Below are 18862 nucleotides of genomic sequence, written 5' to 3'. Positions count from 1 at the left end.
CCACCAGGGGGAGTTGGACTGGGACAAGTGGGCCTGATTAATTGATTTCAGTTGTTGGTATGTGGAGAGGGAGAGATGCAGGAGGAGCAGGAGTCTAAAAAGAGAGGTGCAGAGTTGAAGAGGAGATGAACGGGAGCCATTATGTGGCTCTGCGCTGTCTGTGGAGATCCAGAGACAGAAAGCTCCGTCTGCAGATGGAGCCAGAATCTGAGCTTCGTGAAAAAGAGTCCAAGTTAGGAAGAAGCCTGGCCGAAGCGAACGAGGATGACCTGTCAATATGAAATATAAAAACTGTCACAGAATCTCCTCTACAGGAGCTAGAATTCAGAAATGCACCTTTTTAAGGGTTGATAACGATCTCCGGGTTTCTTTACGGGTCTGACCTGCTGATTCAAACTGTCGTTCTAAAAAATAAAGTCCATAATCTGCATTCTGGGAGATGTAGACAGAAGAAAGGCTTTAGCTCAGTGGTGCCAAACTCATTTTCCTCGTGGCCCAAATCAAGTCCATGAATGTTCTTAAAGGGCCGGTTGTGCCAGAATGTATTGATAAAATCTGTTAAAATATAAATAAATTCTTAAATTAAATAATATTGAACATCTTTTCCCTCCACGATTTCGAGATTGTTTTGTGATTTTGTTTTTTATTTGCAATACAAAAAAATATCTGGTAGTAATTTAGAAATATCTTTGCTTATCTATGATGTAAATGCGACTTTTTATTACTCACCGTATCATTATGGATTATAACTTGACATTAAGTGAGGCTGAGGCAGCTGTTTAGTAGAATAAATACTGCCACCTGCAGGTGGGAGTAAACCGTCACTTAGATCCAATGTTTTTCACCACTTTTGCGAAAAATCTGCAACGAACTAAAGTGCAGGGATTTGGTGGCTGAGTGAATTTCCACAATAATTCACAAGAAACTGGGGGGACTAATTGATGCAATTTGGCAGTAAATGGATAAAAACTGCTGTGAATTGAATGATAAAATAATACTTAAGCGCGCGGTTATCCTGACGGTTTTATTTATGCGTCACTTTAGAGTGTAGAGGGCCACATAACAAGCTACGGCGAGACGGATTTGGCCCCCGAGCCTTGAGTTTGACGCTGTTGAGTAACTTGTGGTTACCTAGCAACGACCTGTTGAGTAATTTGTGGTTACCTAGCAACGGCCTGTTGAGTAACATTACTCAGCAGCAGTTTAAGGTTTCACCGCTGTGCCTCATAACTGCTTAAAAACATGAACCAGCATGAAAACGAAAACAGGAGAAATGTACGGATAAGGTGCTGGGGGTGAATATCCCACTCACATTTGACGTTCTGCACACGGGAAGCGGGATGGAAAGATTAACAAGAGCAGCTGATAGATAAATATATATATAGGATTATGTTGGTAGCAAGCAAAAAAGACATTAAGTAGGAAATGGTTGAAGGCAGAAGCTCCTAAAAGGAAAGATTGGGTTGCATAATATTTGTATTATGGAAAGGCTGACTTTTTTCCATCAAATTAGAATCTGGAAAATTTAAGAATTATTGGAAAAATTGGCGGGGTTTTATTTCACCACGGAGATCAGACTTTGTTGATTAATATTGTGGGTTTGGATAGAGCTACAGACTGTACATAGTTTGCTTACAGTTCATTTCCGATGGGAAGAGATTTAAAATTGTGATGACTTGGAAGAGAAGAACGGACAACAAAACCTAATTTAGATTTTGTTTTTTTTGTTCTTTGTTCTCATTTTAATTTTAAGTGTATGGGTAGATTGGGTAATATCGAGATTAGCAAAGCCGTTGTGTCCAATGCAGGTACAGAATGTATGTGCAGCTTCTCCTGGATGATATGTATGGAACATTTTAACAAAGAAAAAAAACCTGTAAAATCTGTATGGAAAAAGAATTTTCAATAAAAAATGTGCAAATTAAAAAAACAGAAAACAAAAACAGGATAGGTCATGAAACCAGTTTGGAAATATTTCAGATATAAAACAAAAAACGTTCTGAAAAAACTATCAATTATATTCGACAATTATCAATATGGACTGACATGAAAGGCTTATATTGTGATAAGTTTTTCATCCATGTTGTCCGGCCCTTTTTGTACAGTAATGCAAATATTAAACCTGACAAACAAGAAGAACAGAGGAGAAAATATTGCTGCTTTATCATACAGAGAGGCTGTAGCTCTGAATCCAGCAGAAAATTATGTTTCTATCTGACCTTTTATCTGATTCCTTTACTAAATGCATCCAAAAACATTGTTTTGGTTGATGTGGTTACACACTGAATTAAAATCCAGAGCTTTTATTTTTGATGCATTTATTGAAATGTAAAAATATATATATATATATATATATATATATATATATATATATATATATATATATATATATATATATATATATATATATATATGGTAATTGACTGGTCAGAGCAGACAAAGAGAGAAATGGTTGATTTTGATCCCTGGCACTGATTGGTGCATTAATAGTTTTAATATTTATTGAATTTAAAGCAACAAAAACTTGGAATAAAAACTTTTTGTGCATCTTTTACTTCTGAATGTGAACGAAGAACAAAAACAGTTTTATCAAGTTGAAATACACTGCAAAAACACAAAATCGTACCGAGTATTTTTGGTCTAGTTCCTAGTGCAAATATCTTAGTACACTTGAAATAAGACAAAACTAACAAGTAACTTTTCAGCAAGATAAAGGAGCTTGTTTTTAGTGAATAATCCTTCATACTTATGAAAAACACTAGCTCCACTGGTAGATTATTGCACATAAAATAAGGGGAAATGTGTTGTTATAAGTGAAGAAATCTGCCAAATGACAAGCACTTTTTCAAAATTATTGTGTTAAAGCAAGCTCATATTTCTTGCTGAAATGTTACTTGTTAGTTTTGTTTTATTTCAAGTCAACTAAGATATTTACACTAGAAACTACACCGAATTTACTCGGTAAGATTTCGTGTTCTTGCAGCGTAGAAAAATAAAAATAATCTCCTCAGTGTTTTTATGTTAGCTTGCCTACTTGTTATCACAGGATGCAGACTGCGTTCTCATCCGAAAGGCAAATAGGATAGGATAATATCCTGCCTTGCTGCAGGATATTATCCTATCATGGTCCAGCTTTTATATACATCAAAACAGGAAAACCCTCGAACAGACGCAAACTTCTTCAAATGTTGTAAAGTAAAACAGTGAAGAAAAAGCTTAAAAAAAAAATTCATGATGTTACACCAAAGAAGTGCTGACTTTACACGGGCTACCGCAGCGGCTCATGTTGGGGTGTAATTTAAGGCCGAACACACTCGGGTGAACATATGCTAAGCGTTTATGTGGCTGCAGGGTAGCATTCAAAGGAAGGGAGACGTACTCTCTGAGTCTTGTATATGAAACACACAGCTGAAACATGTCATTTAGGATCTCCAACACACACACCGCTTCCCAAACACGACCAGTCTGCAAAAGCAACATATGTCCTTGGGTTTCTTTAGCAATGTAATTACATAAAAGATTTAGGGTGTGAAAGAAAAAACTTCAAGAGGAAGCGCCAGAAGAGGCGGTAAAGTGAGATTAATAAAAAGAGCAAGGCAACGTTCACACTGCACACTGAGTTCAGATTATTATTATTATTATTTTTTTTTTTTGCCTTAATGAGACATGTTCATATCAGACTTTATCGAGTGCGACCCAGACAGACTACAAGGATATCCAATATGTATCTGATCTTTTCAAATGTGACCCGAGTCTGAACGGCTCATCCTACCTGAACGTCATCGATACTCGACAAACGTCACCATTCTGCGTCCTGATACGAGCAAGCGGGAAGAAAAACAACAATCATGGCGGCCGATAATGAGAATTAAGTTGTTACTGTGCTGGTTCCTGTTGGATAACAACTTCAAAATCGTAAACTATACTCCACTGTTAGCATCCATGTTTACTTCCGTACTACTACTACTACTACTACTACTACTACTACTACTGCTTCTTCTTCTTCTTTTCTATTATGGCGGATCGCAACAAACATTCAGGTGCATTTACCGCCGCCTACTGGACTGCAGTGCGGGCGTCAACATTGAGCACTACTGTACTTCTCAGTGTTCACTTTGGCAAAACCTTCTCAATGTGTGACGTGATTGCGCCCTCTACTGCGCATGCGGGAACTTTCAGTTCGTATGCCGTTCACACTGGTGATCACATACAAGTCGCATATGTGTGAAAGACAAAAAGAAAAATAAATAAATAATTTCACAAAGAATCGGATTTGCGTCACTTCAGGCTGCAGTGTGAACGAAGCCTATGTGACATATTAGTGTGTGTCGATTTCCTGTAAACAAGACCTAATGTAACAATTTATAAGGTGTAACACGATATCTGACTGCTGGATTAATCCTTAATCTCAGACCTAATCAGCGAATCTTTTATCTTTTTACTCGCGTAATCTCAAACAAGTCTTGCATCATCTCTGTCAATCTGCTGGTGAATGACAGCTGCAGAGCAACAGATACTTCCTCTTGCTTTGGTGCATTTCTCTGTGGTAAAACCAAAACAACTAATGCACTCAACACAGAGCATTTGCAAAAATATTCACACCACTGCAGCTTTGTAACATTGAGTCGCATTAAGAGGATTTTCTGTGGTAGGGATTACAGGGAAGTGGGAAGCGTTTAAAGAATATAATTTTTGGAAAGTTTCTGATCCTAGTGATGGACCGCTCCATTTTTTTCCCTTCCAATACAAATTATCGTAGGTTTAATACCTATTTGATACGATACAGAAACCTGATGCTGAATTGACTAAAAACGTTTCTTTTTTTAGACACAGACATTAATGGACTAAATTACTAATTTTACGACCCGACCACATCAGGAAGTTGTCAATAACGATGACTTATATAATTAAAAAAATTAACAACTAAAAATTTAAATAATGTTACATTTGAATTCAGCTCCACCAATTTTCAGCTTTTCTTCCTTCCAAATTTGCTCCAGGTCAGTTTCTATAAAGACTGTTCCTGGTCTCCCCACAGCATGACGCCTCCACCGCCATGTTTCATGGTATATTCAGGGCGATATGCAAGGTTTGTTTTCGGCCACATATTGTTGTTTTTCACATATGTGCCCTCATCTCACCACAGAACTTTCTAAGTGTTTGTTGTGCTCTCATGGCCTACTTTAAGCTGCAAACAGGGACTTCCAGTGCGACGTTGATAATAAACCAAATCTATGTTCCTCCTACAGCAGATAAATACAGTGGAGGTTACCGTGCAGCTCAAAGCTAAGTGTCAGGCTAACTGGTTAGGAGTCTGTCTGTGGCTTAAACAAAAGTGCTTTTTATGGAAGTTTCCGTTCAAGTTGGAAAAACTTAGGTTGACTTTTCAGCCAGTTTCAGTAGCTCCCACTCAGACCTGAACTCCCCAGCTGCGGCACAATAAAGGATATTTATATTCTGCCAACCTGAACATGACCAGAGCCACATGTTTAGCTTGCATACAGCCGGTATGAATCCACAGTTGACATTGTGACCAGATTTTAAAAGTAAACACCAGCGAACCGGCGCTGCGCTGAGTTTTAAGTTTATGCTGGGTTTAAACAGTCCGAAGAAGAGCGATTTCAGCCCCCAGCTCCCTGCTGGTCTCTCTAAACGAACTCTACTTTGGCGCACGCCCTGGTTCACATTCCTCCTCTCCAAGGCTGACGTCTGTTTAAGCACATGGCAAGCAGTGTTTTGGCAAACGCCGCTGACACAGACTTATATTACCCCAGCACTGGAGGAAAACATCGACTTCGCTGCGTAGAAACCTACACTAAAAAGAGAAGTTCTGTTCATTGAATAAGAAATACCACAATATTCATATAGTTTCCCTGCCTGAGGTCAGTCAGACAGCTGCAGAAGACTCTGCTGGTAGACATCATAAAGAATAGCACATTGAAAACACAGAGATCCTGTTTATGGCCAGGCAGTGGTACAATGTTTGAGGGGAACATTTAGAGTCAATAAACAGAGCTGAGCTCAGCTTTTGTTCCTTCACACAGTGGGAAAGATTTCCAGTGAAGTTAACTAAGGCTAACTCCTGGAGGAATCAGGCACAAAAATATGTGCTGGAGAGGCGGCCATTGCAAGTGTGCTATCATTAACAGGTTAGGATGGGTCTATGGGTCGATACAAGACATGTTCGTTACATTTCTTTGCACAAAGTCATTCTTAGATAATGAGATTTCAGTCTGCTCAGCTCTGCCTATTTTGATTTCCTTCCAGAATGAGCTGCTTTATGGCCTCTTCTCACTTTAAATCTACATAAGCTGCTGCTTAAACTCAATGTTTGCACTCGCACGTGAAAATGGCAGCAAACAGATGTGCAATTATACAACTGTACATCTTTGAAAAGCAATAGTAGATCCTTCTGCACAACCAACAAGACTGCAGCAAGTGGTTTCTGGATGGTAAAGCAACAACAATTGTCTTTTCCAGCAGCCATTGTACAGTGTATTGACCCTTTGTACATGGCGTCACGCTCTTCAGAAACCTGCCTGCACTGCCATGATGGACGTCAATACAACCAATGTCAAAACTAAACACCCGGTATCCTAAAATCGCTTTTATTTAGTTGATTTCACTTTAAAAATGGTCATAGGATGCTGCGAGGTCAGCTGCACAAACAGACAAGAATATAAACTTGTCATTTTAACGTTCATAAACTTTATAAGTAAATATGATTAGAAATATATCAAATATAACATTATGGAGAAGGTAGGCATCTAACCATTCGTAACCATGGAGACAATGCTGCACCGTCATGTAGCCTAGCATGTATGGAAAAAAACTGGTTAGCATCTCGTCTTTTGTACGTTTTTAATGCTGATCCGGTTTAACCCCTTTACTGGCGGCGAAAAAGGCAGAGAATTCAGGCAAACTAGATTTGTGCCATGGATGGGACACCGCCAGTTACACTGTTTGATATAGTGATTAAAATCACGCGGTATAAATTCAGGCAAAGTCGGTAATTTGATCAACAGGTCAGGAGGAAGGAGGTATGGGCTGGTTTCTAAGCTAGCTATTTCCAACTTTTATAAATACCGCCGTCTATGAGCCCCAACCAGGTGTGTTACGTTCACAGACAAATTAGCTTGACGCTAACAAGTAGAAACCATGAATAAAGTGGTAAAAACATGGGAAAAGAATTTCAGTCGCTATGTTCAATACTCCCGTCCCTCACTTCCGGTGTCCATTGTGGCGCCTCGAATGATTAAGTGACGTAGTTGCAAAGGGTTTATAACCTGCTAAAACTAGCTACCGCATGTACTGGAACTCAGCTTGCGTTGCTAAGTAACGGGTTGGGTTAGGCTGGGGTTGCTAGGCAACGGTGCCCGTGGAATGTAACAATATGAGGTTTTTGAAATGGTTTGTTTTTCAGACACCAAAAACATAATGTCAAAAAATGTCTGGGTGGTTTCTTCTTAGCGCTTGGGTTGTTTATAGAAACAGTTGAGACATGCAGGGGAATTAAAAAATGTGCTAAATATGAATTTTGCATAATGGGTTCTCTTTAAAACTCCCACAGGAAGAAAATCCAGGGAGCATCAGAGAGCTTCACAATCTGTGGACAAACTGACATCGCAGCTAACCCAGAGGGGATGATGGATATTTGTTTTCCAAAGGTCTGACTGAAGATTAGCACACTCAGCTCAATAACATCTTGGGTGTGATTTTTCCGTTGTTTCTGACCTCAAGGCCTTAAATAGTCAGTCAGGATACACAATGGCTGCTGGGAGATAACGTCAGCTCTCATGACCTTTGTCAAAACGCTAGCCTTTCCAAAAAATGTTTTACAACAATAGCAAGAGAATTACTGACCAAAAATACAGTAAATGTACTCTAGAAGACCCTTTCAACATTAAAGAGTTTTATAACACAAATGATTTCCATTCAGAGCTACAAATCTTAAACAAAAAGGAAAATAATATCTATTACATAAATTAGTATAACCAGATGGATCATATACAATGGATGGATGGATGAAAGGAAAGATGGAAAGAAAGTTAACAGAATAAAGAGGAAAAGAAGAAAAACAAAAAAAGAAACAATGACAGAAAGATGGATGGATGGAAAGAAAGAAAGAGATAAACAAAGAAAGAAAGAATTAAATAAAGGAAAAGGAAACAATAAAGAAAGAAAAAAAGCAGATGGAAGGATGGATGGAAAGAGAAAAATGAGGGATGGAAGGAAAGGAAAAAGAAGGAAAGAAAACAAATAAAGAAAGAGAGAAAAATGGGAGGGAAGGATGGATGGAAAGAAACAATTACAAAGCTATAAAGAAAAAGAAATGGATGATGGATGAATGGATGGATGGATGGAAGTAAATCTTGTCATCCTTTTAAAGTGATTAACTTTCCTCATTTTGTTTCTGGTTGATTCCCATCTCAGCTGGGTTAATAAAAGGTATAAAGGCTTAATAAAGGCTTAATAAAGGGTTAGCAAAGAGTTAAAGTGTTAATAAATGTTTAACAAAGGATTAACACATTGTTAATAAAGGGTTAATAAAGAGCTAATAAAGGGTTAAAGTCCCAAACTAAGCAGCGCTATATTTACTCACACTGACCAAACAGACCAGCAATAAATGACTAAACTCTTAAGGGGGAAGAGAGCGAAAGCTCCGCTGCTGCTGCTGGATTCGCTCCATGTGTGTTGAAAACACGGACAGTTTTTGGAAACAAACATTTTCCATTTCTCTGTCACAGAGGCTAGAGCTGGGTTTAATTACGCTGCCTGCCTGAAAAAAGCTCTGCACATATAAAAACAATACAGAGTTGCACATATTAATCTGAAGATATTGACACAAATAGTAAAAGTGCTATGATCTGTTGCAGAGGGAATTTCCACCTGAGCCCCCCTGCTGAGTGGGCAGACTGAAAAACTCTACGGAGGAAACGAGGAAGTAAAAGTCAGATTTTCCAACTTGAGATGAAACCTCCAGAGACGCCTCACCCACTGGGAAACCTGCGCCGCACAGATGTGAATGTTTGTGCGTCTACAGCCTTTACTCGTTTCATCTGTGAGTCACTCTTTTTTTTTAAAACAACGTTGAGTTTCCATGGAAACGATTCCCATGGGAACTCCATAAAACGCAGACTCTGGACACAGACTTTCGGGGTTTCCCACATTTTCCAGTTTCTGTTTCAGTGTTTAACATTTTAAAATCCCTCTGGCGAAGAAAGAAACTGGATATTAAAATATCTGCAGTTTGCGTCTAAGTGTGTCGGCACTTACGTAGCACCGCTATGAAGCTTTCCTTATCGAAGAGTATCCACAGTCCAAAGCCCATGATCAACGCTCCAAAGATCTGCGAAAGAAGAAAGTGGAAATATTAGAGATTCTCCAATCCAATATTAATATCTGTATTAATGTTGATAAAAATAATAGATCAGGTATTATAGTGACAATGTGTCAGATCCATAAAGAGACATATCTATTCACTGCAAAAACATAAAATCTTACCAAGTATTTTTGGTTTAGATTATAGTGAAAATATCTTAGTTCACTTGAAATAAGACAAAACTAACTTACAAGTAACCTTTAAGCAAGATATAGAGGCTTGGTTTAAGTAATAAAACAATAATCTTGATGAAAAAGTGCTAGTTACATTGGCAGATTATTTCACAATATACACTGCAAAAACACAAAATCTTATCCAAGTATAAGTGAAATAATCTGCTAGTGGAACTATTACTTGGTTGCTAGGTGACATCCTGAGCTTGGCTAGGGTTGCTAGGTAACGGCAAAGTGCCCGTTGATAGTGAGATAATCTAGCTTTTCTTTGTTATTCTTCTGAGTTTTGTCATTTGAAAATCTCAGAGTTAAGGCAAAATCTACAATATCTGTATAATTTTGATCTTAACTGCATAATAGTTCACTATGCTGATATTATCGGCATAACTAGCATTACACATGGAGAATGCCGTTTTGGTAATGCTAGCAAGGCTAGCTGCCAATACAAGATCATGATATTTAGAATCGCTCCAACTGTTTTGCTAACATATTGATCTGCTTTATATAAAGTAAAGAAACATGATCATAAATAGAGGTTGTCTCGCTCTTGTTCCATTCTCAGATTATTTCACTTTACAACAAGGCATTTTCACATGTTGTTATAAGTAAATTTATCTGCCAACAGACTAGCACTTTTTAATCAATATTAAGGAATTATTTACTTAACACAAGCCTCTACATCTTCATGAAAAGTTACTTTTAAGTTACTTTGTCTTATTCCAAGTGTACTAAGATATTTGAACTGTAACTAAACCAGAGTTTGTGTTTTTTCAGTGTTCAGTCTAATTCCATGCTTTATAATTTATTTTACAATATATTTAGAATCACTAATTGCACTCTCTCAACCATTTGAAAGAAGATTTGTTGGAGTTTATTTTTACACGTTTGACCAACATATTGTTTTAGTCAGTTTCTGTTTTTTATCATTTATTTTACATTGGCTGTTGAAAAAATTAAAGTTGTTTTTACATGTTTGACCAAGATTGTGAAGCCATTGGTGTTTTTAAGTGTGCTGTATTGGTGCAGAATTATCAAATAAATTTGTAATTCAGTACATATAGGTCTATGTTTTTTAAAAATAGAAACGTTTTAAGCCAATTCAGCGATGTTCTTCCATATCGGTAAATCTCCGATATCGGCATCGGAAGTGAAAAAAGTGGATCGGTGCATTTCTGTGTCATATGAGAACAAAACAGAAGGGTATGCCGTAAAACATGGGAGAGTTTTCTTATTTTCACATCTGGAAGTCATTAAATCTCAATTACTGTCTTGCTGTCGTAGCAGCAATGAAGAAAATGCCTCTTCCACGTTTTCTCACGATTAACACCCAGCGTTAGGCAACAAATTCAGCGTTGTTGGTTTATGATTATTTCATTCCCTCAAATTTTTACTGTGACTGAGTTTGTAAAGTTCTGACTGTGAGCATCTGTTCAGAAGTTGCGGGGTTCTGTCTTGGGGACCAAAGTCCTCAATAAGAGGCTCTGTTGATTCTCCAGCTTCCTGCTTGTATTGCTGCCCCCTCTGGAGCCCCACAGCAGTAATTAGTGCCCTGCTTAGGAGCCGATCTCTTAAAGAGGCAGCAGAGCAACGGCAGCCATCATTAGCCCACCACTTCCTGGCTCCCCTGGCCTCAACGTGCATAATTTGTCCACATGGACAAACACTTGACACAGACACACACACGCTTCCTATTAGACCCCAGTTGACTTCAAAAGGCCTGTGTCAGGTTTATAGATGCAGACTCATTGGAAAGGTCTGGACAACCTCGCAGAGTCAGTGTTGGAAGCCAGAACTGGACTTTAATGGAAGAGAGGAGGAAGCAAACTGGAACCATCTGCTGTTACTCAGACCTGGCTGGTCTGTAAAGTCTCTTTCCTCAGGCATCATTTCCTTATACAGTATCGAGTATTTGAATAGAGATAATTATTCAAATAAAAAGCTGAAAGGCAGCAAACATCTCTAAAGATGACATGGTTTTCCAGGTTAGCTGTGAGGCACCAGTACAGTAATGGTTTCACTGTCCAGTATCGAAGTTCTTTTGAGAGAAGTTAGCTAACTTCTCTATGTTAGCTAACTTCCCAGCTAACACAGAGAAGCTAGCTGGTGATTTTCCTCTTAGTTGGTCCTGAAACTCAATAATCCAATATTTTTCTGATCAGTGAACGTAAAATACCAAAGTGCTACTTGGTCGCATTGGCAACAACACATAAATGGAAGAAGACGACTCAAAGTTAGCTATTTTCAGTTTCAACTCATCAAATTTGGCAGGGATAAAATAATACTTTTTAACTTTCTATATGGTAATTTTCAGAATTGGTGTTAATTTGGTAACACTTTATTTGACGGGTTGTGAATAAGACAGTCATGACACCGTCATAAACACGACATAACGCCTGTCATGAACATGAGTAAGTCTTCATGAATATTTATGACTGTTGTCATAAAGTGTCATTAGGTAAATCATAACACTTAATACAAAGTTGACATTTTTCAAAATGTCTTCGTTATGACAACTTGACATTAACCAAGAAATCACTTTAGCTTTAATAACATAAAGCTACATAATTTTTAAAGTTTAATCAGTAATACTTTTTATAACAAATTTATGTCAGATTATGATTTTCTTGGTTAATGTCAAGTTGTCATAACAAAGACATTTTAAATAATGTCCACTTTGTATTAAAAGTGTTATGATTTACCTAATGACACTTTATGACAGCAGTCATAAATATTCATGAAGACTTACTCATGTTCATGACAGGCGTTATGTCATGTTTATGACGATGTCATGACTGTCTTATTCACAACCCGTCAAATAAAGTGTTACCGTTAATTCTTTAAGCGTTATTTCAACAAATGATTGGGTTATTTTAACACCAATCATTTTTAACTCCAAAAATACTTGGTAAGATTTTGTGTTTTTGCAGTGTACAGTTTTTTCACAGTTTTATTTGTGCAGACGTTGCACTGGTTCTATTTGCGTTCCATTTTATTTTTCCAACTTGGAAATTCTGACTTCTGATTGCAAACGCAGTTTAGAAAAATGTTGCTCTGCTTTTTAAATTAAGCAAAGCTGCTGATGAGAAAGTCAGAACTAACAAACTGATAAAGAAATGGCATTACTTACAAAAAAGAGGAGGTTGAAGAGGAATAAGAAGTACTTGGTGACTGTGATGCATCCTTTCGACATGGCTGTGATTGGGCCGTGCTACTTTGCAGCGAGTTGTGAGCCTGAAACATAAAAACATCCATTTAGTCTCACCTCAGTAGGAGAACTTCAGAGCAGATTGTAGGGAAAATCTGCACAGCTGGATTTATTATTAAACACAGCCATAATCTTGCAATCATTCATGGGTTTTCACAATTTCATACTTTTCCAAGCTTAAATTTCTAGATTTCCATGTAATAACAAAATATTCACCATTATTCAGATTAAACAGCAGTCCTATTTGTAGGTTTCAGAAATCATAAAACATCATATGCGGTACACTTTTAGCATTTTGCAGCTTGGACTCCAGCTGCGTTTCAAACTCTAACTGGTGAATTTGTCAAATAAGGTTTAAAATGTTCCGCTAAAAAAGAAAAAAAATGAATTGTTGCTAAAAAAAAAATAATTAAGTGGCAATCTTACTGGATTTTTTAATAACTGAAAAACAATTTAAAAAATAAAACAACAATAATAATAATAATAAAACTTCATGAAGATTAATTATTTTTATTAAAGTTTTATTAATGGTCAAATAAAATTAACCATTTATTTCACTCACTTTAAAGACTGCAGGTCTGAACTCAACCTGATTTGAAGTTGTTTAAAATGCAAAAAGTAGCAGCAATAATTAGTGAATAATGTGTGCATTCAGTCATAAGTCAAAACCTCAAAATGTTGGATAAAATGTTAAAAATCAAGGCGTGATTTGTTATAAACCTGGAAAATAAAACACTTTTCCATGCTCTGTTGTATTTTTTTCCCATATCTTGGCCTGGAAAATGGTCAAATAGACTTTTTAAGACTCTGAATTCATTCACAACAGCTTCTGAAAGCGCTAACCCTCCTCTCATTCACACTTAGCAGCAAACCACTGACCTCAGAAGGTTAAAAATGACCTTGTTTACCATTGCAGCAGCAAATTTCACACGAAAAGGAAGCAAAGTTTCTCTGAAGTGTTGGGTCTGGTAGGCCATTTGGTTTCAGTCTGCATGAAAATGGGGAAACAGATTCACCACTGTGTTTGTTAGCAACAACAGTCCTGGTTGCAAACAGTGTTTGACGGGCAATTTTTAAACGGCGCCGCATTCAATGACTTTATCTGGTGTCATAGAAGAAATATAAACAGAAACCATCATGTGGATGTAAATCTGATCTGACTTAAACTTTGGTATTTCTATCATATCTGAAAGTGTCAATAAAACCAAGTCAGCCAGAGTACAATTTCATAAAATTCATCAAGCCACCAACATTCAGCCTGAACTTCACTAAATCCAAAGAAAATATACCCGCTACAAGATGTTATTCTGCACTGGAAGGAGTAAAAATACACCCATCCATTGTGGTTATTTGAGGAGTCTGAAAATATCCCAAAAAGACGACTCCCTCCCTGCCGGTCAGATTACAAGCTGCTTCCGTCTCTCCCTCCACTTCTACTCAAAAGCTCTAGTTTAGACTTTGTCTGTTTGATTAAGTCCTTTTAAAGAGCAAAGTACACCATTTCAAACTCAATAAATGCGTTGATATCAACAAAAATTCAAAATACTTTGATAAAAGGATTCAACAGAAGTTTCCTAGAGGTTAATATTATCTGTAAAAGTATCAAAAACACCACGTGACTCTGACCAAACAGGAAGGATTCACGTTTAGAAGAAGGATGTTTGTTTTCACTTACTGTTTTTTTTTTACAGGTGTGAGGTTTTGATCTGACAGTGGTGGCATCTTCCTACTCAAGTTTGTCAAATGGCATCAAATTATTCTCGTTATCGATTAAACCACAGACAGATGCGCCACAGTGGCAAAATTCAGGCCTAACAGCAGCAAAACAAAAGTAAGTGTAAAAAAATATATATAAAAATGAGAATAAGTGACTGTACAGTAAGAGGAAATTTACACAAAAAATTATAAGACTGTACAATAATTGATAGTCAGTTCTACGTTATGTCACCAGGTGATTCATAATCCGTCCAATCACTGAACAGATGCTGAGAACTGATAAATGTGCGGTTGAAACTTTCTCCAGCTGAACAGAAACAAAACTGAAGATGTTATCTTTGGACCGAAAGAGGAACGATGTAGAGTCAACACACAGCTTCAGTTATTACAGCTGGAAACCAGAGATCAGACTGAACTCTGACCTGAACCTTCAGAGCCACATAAAGACGGTTACAAAGTCGGCCTTCTATCACCTGAAGAACATCTCCAGGATTAGAGGACTAATGTCCCAGCGAGGTCTAGAGAAACTCATTCATGAGTTTATCTTCAGTCACATTGATTACTGCAACAGTGTCTTCACAGGTCTGCCTAAAATAAAATCCATCAGATCCAGAACGCTGCTGCTGGCGTTCTGACTAAAACCAGGAAGATAGAGAACATCACCCAGTTCTAAAGTCCTTCCACTGGATCCCTGTCGCTCAGAGGATAGACTTTAAAATACTGTTGTTAGTTTATAAATCACTGAGCAGCTCAGCACCACAACACATTAAAGATCTGCTACTGTTGTCATAGCAACCTTCCAGAACCTCTCAGGTCTTCTGGTTCTGCTCTACATTCAGAACCAGAACCAAAAACAGAACCAAACATAGAGAAGCACCATTTGGCTTCTATGCTACACAAATCTGGAGCAAACTTCCAGAAAACGGTAAAACATCTGAAACACTGAGTTCCTTTAAATCTAGACTAAAAACCCACCTGGTTATAAGTAACGTTGTTGACTGTGTTTTCTATGACTTTGCATTTTTGTGCTTTTATGATGTAAAGAACTTTGAGCTGCCTCATTACTGAAATGTATTTACAAGAGGTGAAAACAACACGGCTGTTATTTGAAATTAGAAACTGTGCAGCAGTGAAAACACTGATGATGAGCAGTGATGATGACAAAGTCGTGGAACTAATGGGAGGAAGGATCTGTGATAACGCTCCTTTGTGCATTTCGGATGCAGCGCTCTGTCACTGAAGAATTGATTTTCACAAGAAAACAAAAATGCCCAGCATCAGGTTTTTAGTTTTATTTTTTCAGATGTCTGCACAGCCATTTAGTAGCTTTGCATCATCACACTGCCACGCAAAAATATTCACAACCCTTCAACTTTTTATAATTTTGTTGGTTTACAAAATGTAAGGCATAAAAATACACAACTTTCAAAACAGTGACATCCAATTATTCCTGCCGTCAGAGACACAAAATTAGAAACAGAATCCGTCTGCATAAATCCAGCTGTCCTATAAAGGTTTGTTAGAGAACGTCAGTAAACAAACAGAACCATTAAGGACCAGAAGAAAGCAGTTCAAAGATGAAGTCATGCTGAGATCTAAAGAATGGCGTCACCATGAAACATCCTGAGTTGAGCATCTCTGCTGATTCATCATCCCAAGATAGAAGAAAGCCAGAGTAGGACACAGAAAACGTGTTAAAAAAGACCAAAATTACACATTTTCCACTATGTGTGTTTGGAAATGCATCAATCTGAATACACAACCTCCAAATGGCAAGCAGAGTGGTGGCAGCGTCATGCTGTGGGGATGATTTTTCCTCAACAGGGACAGAGAATGGGTCTGAATGCAGTGAAATTATGGGAGAAAATCTCTCTCTGGAACAGGGGAGCACAAATGTAAGCCACACATTTTAAATATCCAAAGTAAAACATGACAACCAAAAAGAACAAATGATATTAAAACAAAAACCACTAAATATAATGGATTATGAAGTCAAAATTGCCTTCAAAAGTAAAAAGTCCTATAAGAGTTACTGTAATTTTGACCCTAATTTGATAAAATGTAAAATGTGTGGCTGACTCCATGTTCACATATTTTCCTACACAGCTACATTAAAACCACTGAAACTCTCCATCCACAACATTAACCTATTGGCCAGAAAATACCAAGAGAGCTTCCTGTTTACAAAACTGAAGCACTCAGCAGCAAAGCAGATAATCCTCAAAGGAGATTGTTGTCTCGATGTTGAGCAGCAATGCAGATTAAAAAAGGTTTAGTTATGATGCCGTCTGGTGACCGAGCTCTACAGCATCACTACAGCTTTAAGCAACATCTCTACTGCATTTTCCTGCCGTTCAGGAAATTAAATGATCACCACAATGGTTGCAAGTAAGGCTTAAAGTGGCGACACTCTGGAATCAGTTCAACAGTTTTAGAGTTTCCATTTTTATCCTAAGTTACAAGAAGAAGCCAAACAGTAAAGTGAGTTTAAAAATAAAGCTGTTTCCCACATCTCAAACAAGAGCAAACGTTTGCTTGACTTGCAGATTTACTCACTGCGGCTGTTTTATAGTCGCCACTGATTTTGGCTGAAACAAACTAGTGAGGGTGTAAAGGAGATCTCTCTGAAATAAAGCCCCATAAAGCGCCGTCTCATTCAGCATGCGGCTTTGTCTTCCAGTCTCTGCTACTGTTGTGAATCCTGGATATGAATGTGAATATTCTGAGATTCAGATCCTGCTTTGTTGACAAATAAAGACTTTTTGTCACAATGGTGACTAAAGTTTGGATAGAAAAGTTTTAAAGAACCTTCTGCCACTGTTAAATTGTTTATGATTTAAGGCTCTTTGAAAATGACGCAACTGGCTAATCTTTAGCTAAAATTAGCATTTTGTATCCATGTTTGAGACTCTTATTTTGAAGGGAATTCTTGCATTATTACGTTGACATTGTTGACCAATCTGCTTATGATCAGGCTGACTAAAAACCCTTAGTTATAAAAAAAAAACAAAAAACAATGAGGCAGAATCCTGTGAGGCTACATGTTAGCTGCTAACAATGCTAAAGTTAGCATCTATTTCATAGCTTCACCCAAACCCTGTTGGATCTGTTGTATCTTATTTTGAAATAAGAAAGGAGGTGGTTTTAGAGTTGCCCTTTTAAGCTGACAGAAATGAACAAAGATTTTCATGTATGGTTCTCTGTATGGTGTTACATTCCTGCCAAAAACCTTGAATCAAGCAATTATAGCAGCGTATTTTTTGACTGAGAGTACATAGCTTTCATTGTGGGTATTTTCATTTATTCGCTCATCAACACTACAGGTGAGCAGTAAAATACGGCATTTCGTATCCATATTAATTTGAAGGGAGGAAGGAAGTAGTTGAGTTGCCTCGTTATGTCGACATTATTGACCAATCTTCTTGTGATTGGGCTGACTAAAAACCCTCGATTACAAAAACCAATGAAGAAGTGTTTGTGTGGCAACATTTTTGGACATACAAGATGTAGATGTGAGAATCCTGTTAGGCTACATATTAGCTGCTAGCAACGCTAAAGCTAACATATATTTTTTAGCTTCGGCATCTACTGTATGGATGACTCTTATTTTGAAGAAAGAAGTGAAGTAGGTTTTGAGTTGCCCTGTGAAGCTGACAGAAATTAAAGATTTTGCATGTCGTTCTCTGTATGGCGTTACATTCCTGCCAAAAATCTTGTATCAAAGAACCATAGCAGCATATGTTTTTACTCTAAATGTGATTATTTCCTTTTATTCACCATCATTTCTACCCATCTGTACACTCTCCTCAGAAAATTTAGCTTGCACCATGTATTTAGAGGGCGGTAACTTTTCTTCTATATTTTAATTCAACATCACAGCCTCTGTTTTCCTTCTTCTTTTACAGTTCAACAGCATTTGAGCACCTGTTGACTTTTCAACAATCAATAAAGAAAGTTTACGTCTAAGAGTTAGAAGTTTATGAAATCTTTATTTTATTCATTAAAGCATAAAAAAGTGTTTCTAATGCATTTTATAACATTATTCTACAACAATTACAAATTCATTACAAAAATCTAATTTTTGTCTCAATGATGCAGTGATTTCCTTTAAAATGAAGTAAAAATCATCTGACTAGAAACTGAAAGCAGAAGTAAAAACACCAGTCTTGTTATAACTTCCACAACAAATACGGTACAACGCAGCTGAAAATAAAAGACTGTGGGGAAGTTTATCTTTTTATGCTGCATGCAGCACCAAAATTACTCAGAGTGGAAAGAAATCTGGACCATTTACCAGAACTTTCCGGCTCTCTGACCTTACTGACATGGATTTTCCCTCTGCAACATAAGATCCGCGCTGTGGTTCGCTTTAAAATGTTATTGCCG

General features: G+C 37.4%; 1 protein-coding gene across 2 annotated transcripts in view; it reads right to left on the bottom strand.

The window, feature by feature from the left end:
* Nucleotides 1-18862, bottom strand: part of cd82 (CD82 molecule) — a 35530-nt gene that overhangs the window by 11287 nt on the left and 5381 nt on the right. The window contains exons 1-3 of one of the 2 annotated variants that reach the window (XM_023349272.1): nt 13669-13860; nt 12683-12786; nt 9277-9349 (exon numbers count right to left, since the gene is read on the bottom strand). In XM_023349272.1, coding sequence (XP_023205040.1) covers nt 9277-9349; nt 12683-12745 — 136 coding nt within the window. In that variant the 5' untranslated portion in view covers nt 12746-12786; nt 13669-13860. Of the gene's footprint in view, nt 1-9276; nt 9350-12682; nt 12787-13668; nt 13861-18862 lie in introns of those variants that run through there. The other variant, XM_005795826.2, reaches the window with a different exon arrangement.

The sequence above is a fragment of the Xiphophorus maculatus genome, chromosome 2 (genome assembly GCF_002775205.1).
Source record: "Xiphophorus maculatus strain JP 163 A chromosome 2, X_maculatus-5.0-male, whole genome shotgun sequence".
NCBI lineage: Eukaryota > Metazoa > Chordata > Actinopteri > Cyprinodontiformes > Poeciliidae > Xiphophorus > Xiphophorus maculatus.
Note: the sequence above shows the minus strand (reverse complement) of the source record. Positions and strands in the feature narration are given on the sequence as shown.